The 12,596-nt window shown below is 44.3% G+C and overlaps 2 protein-coding genes across 2 annotated transcripts in view; both read right to left on the minus strand.

Moving 5' to 3' along the window:
* The window catches only part of aldocb (aldolase C, fructose-bisphosphate, b), a 50,209-nt gene extending 49,756 nt beyond the window's left edge, over positions 1–453 (minus strand). Inside the window, exon 1 of the mRNA XM_055936894.1 lies at positions 313–453. The gene's annotated coding sequence lies outside the window, so the exon portion shown is untranslated. The remainder of the gene's footprint in view (positions 1–312) is intronic.
* Positions 454–1,226: 773 nt separating this feature from the next.
* The window catches only part of rskrb (ribosomal protein S6 kinase related b), a 56,950-nt gene continuing 45,580 nt past the window's right edge, over positions 1,227–12,596 (minus strand). The window contains exons 11-12 of the mRNA XM_055936893.1: positions 10,538–10,648; positions 1,227–9,539 (exon numbers count right to left, since the gene is read on the minus strand). Of these exons, the coding sequence (XP_055792868.1) occupies positions 9,084–9,539; positions 10,538–10,648 (567 nt within the window). The 3' untranslated portion in view covers positions 1,227–9,083. The remainder of the gene's footprint in view (positions 9,540–10,537; positions 10,649–12,596) is intronic.

Below are 12,596 nucleotides of genomic sequence, written 5' to 3' on the forward strand. Positions count from 1 at the left end.
TCTCTCTCTCTGTCTGTCTGTCTCTCTGTCTGTCTGGCAGCTCCCTCACCTCCCACTGCGAAGGCAATAACAAACTATCAGCTACACAAAGCTACTGTATAATTCATAGTTTCTCTCGTTACAAAAATATATATCAACATATATGTCCACAAATACCGACAAGACATTTGGCTAGCTAAGTTAAGTCACGTCCATAAGCTTTATTTGACAGAACTGTTCAGCTGACTGGCCAAATGAACACGTTTCTCATCTAAATGACAGTACAGCAAAATGTCATGTTACTGGAATATCACAAAGAGGAGTGTGTCTTACCTGATAATATTGTAGTTATCTAGTTAAATACGTTATGGGCAGGTGTTGTCTTCCGTGTAGAGGAGAGTAGACGGTGGATTGCTGCTGCTTGGAGGTCTGTTCGTTCAGTGCCGCAGCGCAACGTGACCCTGTTACAAAACTCTCCGCACCGGGGAGGGGCCCGGCGTCATCACCCCAGACACCGAATATTCATGAGGACGCCGAGACAGACGGAGAGGCCCTGACGTCGATGATCACAGCTTGCGCACCGGGGGCCATGTGTCTGTCATATTGGAGTCGGGATGTGTCTCTGTTGTATATGATGCAGGTGATAATGGGAATTGTTATGGAAGTCTTGATTTAATCAGCGGGGCTCTTGATGGGCCATTTTGTGAGACTGTCTGACAGACGGCTAGGTTGTGACAGACAGACATACACACACACCTCCCTCCCTCGAGAAAGAGAAGTACTCTCCTCTCTCTCTACCCTCTCCTCCCAGCAACACCACCCTCCTCTCTCTCTCTCCACCCTCTCCTTTTCTCTTTCCCCTCTCTCCGTCTTTATCCTCTCTTTCAGAAAAGGGCTCTAGCTTGATGAAGTGGAAACGTTTAAATGAAGAGAACTGCATCTACAAACCAAGCACATCCTCCCTTCCTCAGACACACACACACACACACACACACACACACACACACACACACACACACACACACACACACACACACACACACACACACACACACACACACACACTCCTTTCTCTCAGAGCAGAACTTTGACCTTTTTGCGATGACGTATGTATTGTTTTGTATTGCTAGATATTACTGCACTGTCGGAGCTAGAAACACAAGCATTTCACTGCACCTGTGAAAACATCTGCAAATCTGTGTATGAGACCAAAACAAGTTGATTTGATTTGACACAGGAAAACACCCCAAGTTGTAAACAGTTTAATCGTTGAGCTGATGGTAGTTAGGAAAATACAGAGCAAAGCATTGGTCCAACAGCAACCTCATCACAGATCGGGGGGGTAGAAGACCTAACACGACTGAGAAGAAGAAGAAACACATCTGACAGCAACAATCACATCTCGGTCCAATAAATACTTCAAATACTTCAAATACTTCAAATACTTCGAGCTGATTTAGTTCGCCCCGGTACAATGGAATCAATAGAATAGTCCCAAAGGTGCACATTCAAAATCCGGTGCTGCTCAAATATTTTGAGTATTTGAAAATATGTTGTTTAGATCAAATTGGTCCATTTTAGCCCCACCTTTCTCTCTCACAGCCAATCTGACAAGCTGAACCAGAGCCGTAGCTGCCTGATTGGCCTTTCCTCCTTGTGACTCAGCTCTAATAAGAATAAGGAAGGGATCAGGTGTGAGGCATTGTGGGTAAAAAATAAGAGCAGTCCTTTATAAAAACCCTCCAGTCTATACAGTATTAGCATAGTAGTACACCTGCTATAGACAGGCTAAGGTTGTCATAGAGATGATATAACAGGTGTTATAGCAGCCTGAATCCCAGGTAGGGTTGTCATAGAGATGATATAACAGGTGTTATAGCAGCCTGAATCACAGGTAGGGTTGTCATAGAGATGGTTATAACAGGTGTTATAGCAGCCTGAATCCCAGGTAGGGTTGTCATAGAGATGGTTATAACAGGTGTTATAGCAGCCTGAATCCCAGGTAGGGTTGTCATAGAGATGATATAACAGGTGTTATAGCAGCCTGAATCACAGGTAGGGTTGTCATAGAGATGGTTATAACAGGTGTTATAGCAGCCTGAATCCCAGGTAGGGTTGTCATAGAGATGTTATAAAAGGTGTTATAGCAGCCTGAATCCCAGGTAGGGTTGTCATAGAGATGGTTATAACAGGTGTTATAGCAGCCTGAATCCCAGGTAGGGTTGTCATAGAGATGATATAACAGGCTGAATCCCAGGTAGGGTTGTCATAGAGATGATATAACAGGTGTTATAGCAGCCTGAATCCCAGGTAGGGTTGTCATAGAGATGTTATAACAGGCTGAATCCCAGGTAGGTTTGTCATAGAGATGTTATAACAGGTGTTATAGCAGCCTGAATCCCAGGTAGGGTTGTCATAGAGATGTTATAGCAGCCTGAATCCCAGGTAGGGTTGTCATAGAGATGGTATAACAGGTGTTATAACAGCCTGAATCCCAGGTAGGGTTGTCATAGAGATGTTATAACAGGTGTTATAGCAGCCTGAATCCCAGGTAGGGTTGTCATAGAGATGGTTATAACAGGTGTTATAGCAGCCTGAATCCCAGGTAGGGTTGTCATAGAGATGTTATAGCAGCCTGAATCCCAGGTAGGGTTGTCATAGAGATGTTATAACAGGCTGAATCCCAGGTAGGGTTGTCATAGAGATGTTATAACAGGCTGAATCCCAGGTAGGGTTGTCATAGAGATGTTATTGCAGCCTGAATCCCCGGTAGGGTTGTCATAGAGATGTTATAACAGGTGTTATAACAGGCTGAATCCCCGGTAGGGTCTAGTTCTGCTGTTATACAGCTGGTATCCTACTGCTACAGTGGTTTATAGTGCTGCGCAGGTTAACTCATAACCCACAGTCCCCGTGGGCGGTTTTATCCGCAGGGCGGGCGGATTAAGGGTCATGAAATATTGTATGGACGAAGGACGGGTGGGTTGAACAAAGGGAGAAAAAAATACATATATATTCAAATTAAAGAAATGTATCATTCTTCTGGAATTTATATATCTATAGGCTACATTAAGATTTTTTTCTTTCATTACTTGATGCTATCTGGCATTAACCTGGCATTAGTGCATAAGCCTAACTATACGGGCGCCAAATAGCCTACACGCCAATCACCAAATGCTGTCGGTAATATTTCTGATCATTAAAACCATTTCTGGTATCTGAACTGGTTGTGTTAGATCTACATTTTGATTGGCTTACACATGCCTCATATCAATTTAAGAATATCTGTCTTGAGTTCAATTTGACTCAGCTGATAATGAAACCCACTCGGATTACTGTAAAAAAAAAACGAATCAAACTCCTCGTTGATTGACCTTATCCTGACTAACCGTCCCCATAAGTATTTGGCTAGTGGTGTTTTTGCTAATAATATCAGTATTAGAGATACCAAAGCGAAAAACTCTGAACCTGGTATAAATGTGAAAGGACATGTTAAAAAATGATTGCGCTAGGCATTCCTTAATATTCTATATTATTGTTCTACTTTTCTGCATTTTTCTACTAGCTGCATACCAGACCCTGTTTTGGCACTTTAATTATCCATTTGATAAACATGCCTCTTTCACGCGACCCAGAAAACCAAACTAAACATAGCACCACTATGGCTCCCATGATGCATCAGAACTAAACATAGCACCACTATGGCTCCCATGATGCATCAGAACTAAACATAGCACCACTATGGCTCCCATGATGCATCAGAACTAAACATAGCACCACTATGGCTCCCATGATGCATCAGAACTAAACATAGCACCACTATGGCTCCCATGATGCATCAGAACTAAACATAGCACCACTATGGCTCCCATGATGCATCAGAACTAAACATAGCACCACTATGGCTCCCATGATGCATCAAAACTAAACATAGCACCACTATGGCTCCCATGATGCTTCAGAACTAAACATAGCACCACTATGGCTCCCATGATGCATCAGAACTAAACATAGCACCACTATGGCTCCCATGATGCATCAGAACTAAACATAGCACCACTATGGCTCCCATGATGCATCAGAACTAAACATAGCACCACTATGGCTCCCATGATGCATCAGAACTAAACATAGCACCACTATGGCTCCCATGATGCATCAGAACTAAACATAGCACCACTATGGCTCCCATGATGCATCAGAACTAAACATAGCACCACTATGGCTCCCATGATGCATCAGAACTAAACATAGCACCACTATGGCTCCCATGATGCATCAGAACTAAACATAGCACCACTATGGCTCCGATGATGCATCAAAACTAAACATAGCACCACTATGGCTCCCATAGAACTGCATAAGTGTTGCTCTCCACTTTCTGGAGGACCGAGTTCTGAAATCAGTGGAATTAGAGTCTGATAGCTAAAGAGATGGAGAACACACCTGTCTCCGGATTACATCTTCAAACTAAGGGAACCATGGCAGGGAGAAGTGTACAACCATGATGTATATGGGTAAGATAGTCTAGCTAGCTAGATTGCCAGATATTACATGTTTCTAATTTTGACATAAAGTCTTTTCATTTCAATTTAAAGTGTACTGTTAGCTAGCTAGCTAGCGTTAGCTGGATGGCTTGCTAGCTAACATTACGTGTATGATCTTATTATTCGTATCTCCGATCCATTTGCTTTGCTAGTTATAGCCTAATGGTAGCAAGCTAACATTGAACCTGGTTGGTTAGCTACCTGCAGATTCATGCAGGGTAGTAACGTCATGAGTTGGGATTATGGTTCATTGTTTAGTTAGCTAGCTACATGTCTTAACAAAAGACTACAATATGCACGTATCCATTTCAATAGAATGTCACTGCGACAACTGTTAGCCAGTTAGCTTGGGTGCTTGACTGCTGTTGTTAGGACAGAACGCTCAGATCAACCCTTAAAGAGATGGGTGGAGCTAAAGCGTAAGAGGGTGTGAACGATGCTGAATGGCAGTAGACAAATGAGAGCTCTCCAGCAGGTACTAAAACATTCAAAGGCCATTTTCAAAGCAGAATGACTTTCCCATTGTTCCTCAAATGCAGTGTATGATCTGACATGTTGTAACTCTGTGTCTCTGCTTTTATCCAACGTTAAAAAAAACACTATTTCAAATGTTGCTACAATAAGACCGAATCAAGGCGGTCGGGTCACATTTAAGTATTTGAAATCGCTTGGTGATGACATTATTTTCCTGCAAGAAACGCATACGAAAGCCACCGAGCTGCGGCATCTGGAATTCACCCTTCTCTTCCATGGCTATTCTCTTTGTTAAAAACAACCCTTTTCAACTCTCGTCCTTGTCTACAGACCCACACGATACATCACAGTACCAGGGAACATGAACTCTTTCCCTGCCACTCTATTGGCCAAAATATTAATAATGACCCACATTTGTTTCGTAATGTTTTTTGATTTACTCCCAAATCTTAGTACCACTAATCTAATAATCGAAAGCGGGTTTTAATTGTTACCTTGATCCGTATCTTGACAGACTGTCTAAACAAACTCCACCAAATATCACCTCTGTCCAGGTTTTAAATAATCTAATCAAATCCAGGAATCTAGTGGACATCTGGAGACTGCAACATCCCACAGCCAAAAGACAACTCATTCTACTCTCACGTTCACAAGTCTTATTCCAGAGTCTCCTACTCCCTAATAGGTTGTAAACGGATACCCAATGTGCTTAATTCGAAAAACCATAGCAACCTAAACAAGTGAGCACAGTTCAAGGTTGTCCCTCAATCTTTCTTTACCAAAACAGAATTACAGTTGGCGTATGAACCCCTCCTTGCCTACAGACCAAGCATTCATTGACTGCATGACAACCAAGTTGAATTAGTTTTCCTCAAGACACGGGAGCGGTATCTGATTCTACACTATGGGAACCTTTTAAAGTGTTTATGAGAGGTCATATTATATGAGTCTGCCATTACAAAAGGGAATCGCATGTGACTGGAGGAGATAGAAAAGCCTTCCCAGCTCCGGAGGAAACATACAGAACTTCACAGTCTCAGGTTGACTACAACTATATTTAGAAATTTAAAAATGAATACAATTATATTCTTGGTTCTCAGGTCCTCCTGTTAAAGCTGCAACAAAAACAATTTGAAGTAAATAAATCGGAAAGGTTGCTTCCTAGACAACTAAAGGGTGTCCATAAAACCTGGTTTTACGGGCACCTTTCTGACAGACCCTAAAGAGATAAACTGATTCACAGAATTTTACTCAGAGTTATATTCTTCCAAATCCGATGCTTCTAGTTGTGACGTATCAGCTTTCTTTGATTCCGTCAGCCTGACAAAACTTGATGATAGCGCCAAAAAAAACGATAGAAAAATAAAATACCACATTTACATAAGTATTCAGACCCTTTTACTCTTTTACTCTCACTGTATTTGTAGAGGACTGTTTTTCTGTGTGATTTGTAAAGTTTTACTTGTGCTTACCATGACTGTGTTTTTGTATTTTAATGTGTGTATATATATATATATATATATATATATATATATATATATATATATATATATATACTGCTCAAAAACATAAAGGGAACACTAAAATAACACATCCTAGATCTGAATGAATTAAATATTCTTATTAAATACTTTTTTCTTTACATAGTTGAATATGCTGACAACAAAATCACACAAAAATGATCAATGTAAATCAAATGTATGAACCCATGGAGGTCTGGATTTGGAGTCACACTCAAAATTAAAGTGGAAAACCACACTACAGGCTGATCCAACTATGATGTAATGTCCTTAAAACAAGTCAAAATGAGGCTCAGTAGTGTGTGTGGCCTCCACGTGCCTGTATGACCTCCCTACAACGCCTGGGCATGCTCCTGATGAGGTGGCGGATGGTCTCCTGAGGGATCTCCTCCCAGACCTGGACTAAAGCATCCGCCAACTCCTGGACAGTCTGTGATGCAACGTGGCGTTGGTGGATGGAGCGAGACATGATGTCCCAGATGTGCTCAATTGGATTCAGGTCTGGGGAACGGGCGGGCCAGTCCATAGCATCAATGCCTTCCTCTTGCAGGAACTGCTGACACACTCCAGCCACATGAGGTCTAGCATTGTCTTGCATTAGGAGGAACCCAGGGCCAACCGCACCAGCATATGGTCTCAGAAGGGGTCTGAGGATCTCATCTCGGTACCTAATGGCAGTCAGGCTACCTCTGGCGAGCACATGGAGGGCTGTGCGGCCCCCCAAAGAAATGCCACCCCACACCATGACTGACCCACTGCCAAACCGGTCATGCTGGAGGATGTTGCAGGCAGCAGAACGTTCTCCACGGCGTCTCCAGACTCTGTCACGTCTGTCACATGTGCTCATGTGCTCAGTGTGAACCTGCTTTCATCTGTGAAGAGCACAGGGCGCCAGTGGCGAATTTGCCAATCTTGGTGTTCTCTGGCAAATGCCAAACGTCCTGCACGGTGTTGGGCTGTAAGCACAACCCCCACCTGTGGACGTCGGGCCCTCATACCACCCTCATGGAGTCTGTTTCTGACCGTTTGAGCAGACACATGCACATTTGTGGCCTGCTGGAGGTCATTTTGCAGGGCTCTGGCAGTGCTCCTCCTTGCACAAAGGCGGAGGTAGCGGTCCTGCTGCTGGGTTGTTGCCCTCCTACGGCCTCCTCCACGTCTCCTGATGTACTGGCCTGTCTCCTGGTAGCGCCTCCATGCTCTGGACACTACGCTGACAGCCACAGCAAACCTTCTTGCCACAGCTCGCATTGATGTGCCATCCTGGATGAGCTGCACTACCTGAGCCACTTGTGTGGGTTGTAGACTCCGTCTCATGCTACCACTAGAGTGAAAGCACCGCCATCATTCAAAAGTGACCAAAACATCAGCCAGGAAGCATAGGAACTGAGAAGTGGTCTGTGGTCACCACCTGCAGAACCACTCCTTTATTGGGGGTGTCTTGCTAATTGCCTATAATTTCCACCTTTTGTCTATTCCATTTGCACAACAGCATGTGAAATTTATTGTCAATCAGTGTTGCTTCCTAAGTGGACAGTTTGATTTCACAGAAGTGTGATTGACTTGGAGTTACATTGTGTTGTTTAAGTGTTCCCTTTATTTTTTTGAGCAGTGTATATATATACAGTATCAGTCAAAAGTTTTAGAACACCTACTCATTCAAGGGTTTTTCTTTATTTTTACTATTTTCTACATTGTAGAATAATAGTGAAGACATCAACACTATGAAATAACACATATGGAATCATGTATTTTGCACACAATGTATATATATGTTTTTTTCCTACTGTGTTATTGACTTGTTTATTGTTTACTCCAAGTGTAACTGTGTTGTTGTCTGTTCACACTGCTATGCTTTATCTTGGCCAGGTCACAGTTGTACATGAGAACTTGTTCTCAACTGGCCTACCTGGTTAAATAAAGGTGAAAGAAAAAAATAAATGTAGTAACCAAAAAATAGTTTAGATTTGAGATTCTTCAAAGTAGCCAACCTTTGCCTTGACAGCTTTGCACACTCTTGGCATTCTCTCAACCAGCTTCATGAGGTAGTCACCTGGAATGCATTTCAATTAACAGGTGTGCCTTGTTAAAAATTAAATTGTGGAATTTCTTTCGTTCTTAACGCGTTTGAGCCAAAGAGAGAATGCCAAGAGTGTACAAAGCTGTCATCAAGGCAAAGGGTGGCTACTTTGAAGAATCTCAAATATACAATATATTTTAATTTGTTTAACCCTTTTTTGGTTACTACATGATTCCATATGTGTTATTTGATAGTTTTGATGTCTTCACTATTATTCTACAATGTAGAAAATAGTAAAAATAAAGAAAAACCCATGAATGAGTAGATGTGTATATATATATTTTGTTGTTTTTTTGTGTGATTTTTCGATTATAAGAATACAAATCTGAACATATCTTTATTACTCAAATATTCTACAGGAGACAGAGGGGCTGAAGGGCAGGGGTCTTCCTGTGACGTCATGGAATGTCATACTCCTAGAACATCCTGCACCCAGCTAGCTAAGGTGTGTGTGTGACCATTCTGAGTGTCTGTAGGGACTTTTCACACAAACATCTCCTTCTTCCCGTGTGTCGGAGGCCTGTGAGTGTGTGTGGAGCTGGGCATAGAAGAGTGTGTGTGTCCAAGGTGATTCTGGCAGCCCGGGCCAGGTAGCGGTGTGTGTAAGTGTGTGTGTGTATCGGGATCGTCCAGGTGTGGGTGTGTATCGGGGTCGTCCAGGTGTGTCTGTGTATCGGGGTCGTCCAGGTGTGTGTGTGTATCAGGTGTCCCTGCAGGGCTGAGCAGGGTATCGTAGTCGAAGCCTCTTAACGGCTGTAGAGACAGGGTCAGTCCTCGTCGGGCCTTGGCCGGCCGGTCAGGACGCTCCCGCAGTGCCAAGATGACCTCCACAGGTCGTCGCTGTAGTAACGCCAGGTCAAAGGTCGCGCCGTGGAAAAAGGTCTGCCGTTTGAAACGATCCAGGGTCCGCAGCCGCCGCGTCGGTGTCTTACACAGCAGCTGTCAATCAATAATTCAAGCAATCAATAATTCAAGCAATCAATAACATTTCTAAAGCCCTTTTAACCACAATGTGTGTGTATGTGTCATAGACTTAGATAGACAACTCTAGTGTCCCGTTAGAGGGACAACTCTAGTGTCCCGTTAGAGAGACAACTCTAGTGTCCCGTTAGAGGGACAACTCTAGTGTCCCATTAGAGAGACAACTCTAGTGTCCCATTAGAGAGACAACTCTAGTGTCCCATTAGAGAGACAACTCTAGTGTCCCATTAGAGAGACAACTCTAGTGTCCCATTAGAGAGACAACTCTAGTGTCCCATTAGAGAGACAACTCTAGTGTCCCATTAGAGAGACAACTCTAGTGTCCCGTTAGAGAGACAACTCTAGTGTCCCGTTAGAGAGACAACTCTAGTGTCCCGTTAGAGGGACAACTCTAGTGTCCCGTTAGAGAGACAACTCTAGTGTCCCATTAGAGAGACAACTCTAGTGTCCCGTTAGAGAGACAACTCTAGTGTCCCATTAGATAGACAACTCTAGTGTCCCGTTAGAGAGACAACTCTAGTGTCCCATTAGAGAGACAACTCTAGTGTCTCATTAAAGAGACAACTCTAGTGTCCCATTTGAGAATGGGCAGCGCCATTGAGGAATTGTACTATTTTGAAGTCATCAGCTGGGCGGGACTTCCTATGGGTTAAGGTTGGATCACATGATTCCATCCAGGTCAAAAGGAGGAATCAGCCAATGAGGTGGCAGTATGCAGCCGTTCAGTTAGTCTACCAACTCATAGAAGTAGAAGAACTGACTACTTCATAATGGAGATGGTCTCCATGGTGATGGTACAGAGACAATGGAGATGGTCTCCATGGTGATGGTACAGAGACAATGGAGATGGTCTCCATGGTGACGGTACAGACATAATGGGACAGATACAATGACGAGAAGTGTAACAGTATATGGTGTACGTGCGTGCCTTTGTGTGTGTGTGTGTGTGTGTGTACCTCAGTGATAAGTAGAGCCAGTGGAGGGCTGAAGCTGAGGGGGATGTCGTAAGGGAAACACCTCACTCTCCTCAACATACTGTAGTGGTCTGGTTCAGGCAGGACTGGGAACTGGATGGTGGGAGAGAGAAAGAGAGGTAGCGAAAAAGAGGGGAGAAGGGGACAGGGGAGGGAGAAAGAGGGGAGAAGGGGACAGGGGAGGGAGAAAGAGAGGGAGAGAAAAAGAGGGGAGAAGGGGACAGGGGAGGGAGAAAGAGAGGGAGAGAAAAAGAGGGGAGAAGGGGACAGGGGAGGGAGAAAGAGAGGGAGAGAAAGAGAGGGGAGAAGGGGACAGGGGAGGGAGAAAGAGAGGGAGAGAAAAAGAGGGGAGAAGGGGACAGGGGAGGGAGAAAGAGAGGGAGAGAAAAAGAGGGGAGAAGGGGACAGGGGAAGGAGAAAGAGAGGGAGAGAAAAAGAGGGGAGAAGGGGACAGGGGAAGGAGAAAGAGAGGGAGAGAAAAAGAGGGGAGAAGGGGACAGGGGAAGGAGAAAGAGAGGGAGAGAAAAAGAGGGGAGAAGGGGACAGGGGAGGGAGAAAGAGAGGGAGAGAAAGAGAGGGGAGAAGGGGACAGGGGAGGGAGAAAGAGAGGGAGAGAAAAAGAGGGGAGAAGGGGACAGGGGAGGGAGAAAGAGAGGGAGAGAAAAAGAGGGGAGAAGGAGACAGGGGAGGGAGAAAGAGAGGGAGAGAAAGAGAGGGGAGAAGGGGACAGGGGACAGGGGAAGGAGAAAGAGAGGGAGAGAAAAAGAGGGGAGAAGGGGACAGGGGAAGGAGAAAGAGAGGGAGAGAAAAAGAGGGGAGAAGGGGACAGGGGAAGGAGAAAGAGAGGGAGAGAAAAAGAGGGGAGAAGGGGACAGGGGAAGGAGAAAGAGAGGGAGAGAAAAAGAGGGGAGAAGAGGACAGGGGAGGGAGAAAGAGAGGGAGAGAAAAAGAGGGGAGAAGGGGACAGGGGAGGGAGAAGGGGACAGGGGAGGGAGAAAGAGAGGGAGAGAAAGAGAGGGGAGAAGGGACAGGGGAGGGAGAAAGAGAGGAGGGAGAGAAGGGGACAGGGGAGGGAGAAAGAGAGGAGGGAGAGAAGGGGACAGGGGAGAGAGAAAGAGAGGGAGAGAAAAAGAGGGGAGAAGGGGACAGGGGAGGGAGGGAGAGAAAGGATATATATACACTACCGTTAAAACGTATGGGGTCACTTAGAAATGTCCTTGTTTTTTAAGGAAAAGCACATTTTCTGTCCATTAAAATAACATCAATTTGATCAGAAATACGGTGTAGACATTGTTAATGTTGTAAATGACTATTGTAGCTGGAAACGGCAGATTTTTAATGGAATATCTACATAGACGTACAGAGGCCCATTATCAGCAACCATCACTCCTGTGTTCCAATGGCACGTTGTGTTAGCTAATACAAGTTTATCATTTTAAAAGGCTAATTGATCATTAGAAAACCCTTTTGCAATATTTTAGCACAGCTGAAAACTGTTGTTCTGATTAAAGAAGCAATAAAACTGGCCTTCTTTAGACTAGTTGAGTATCTGGAGCAACAGCATTTGTGGGTTCGATTACAGGCTCAAAATGGCCAGAAACAAAGACATTTCTTCTGAAACTCGTCAGTCTATTCTTGTTCTGAGAAATGAAGGCTATTCCATGCAAGAAATTGCCAAGAAACTGAAAATCTCGTACAACGCTGTGTACTACTCCCTTCACAGAACAGCGCAAACTGGCTCTAACCAGAATGAAAAGAGGAGTGGGAGGCCCCGGTGCACAGCTGAGCACAAGGACAAGTACATTAGAGTGTCTAGTTTGAGAAACAGACGCCTCACAAGTACTCAACTGACAGCTTCATTAAATAGTTTGTGCAAAACACCAGTCTCAACATCAACAGTGAAGAGGCGACTCCGGGATGCTGGCCTTCTAGGCAGAGTTGCAAGGAAAAAGACATATCTCAGACTGGCCAATAAAAAAGAAAAGATTAAGATGGGCAAAATAACACAGACACTGGACAGAGGAACTCTGCCTCCCAGAGT

This window comes from Salvelinus fontinalis, chromosome 10 (genome assembly GCF_029448725.1).
Source record: "Salvelinus fontinalis isolate EN_2023a chromosome 10, ASM2944872v1, whole genome shotgun sequence".
Classification (NCBI taxonomy): domain Eukaryota; kingdom Metazoa; phylum Chordata; class Actinopteri; order Salmoniformes; family Salmonidae; genus Salvelinus; species Salvelinus fontinalis.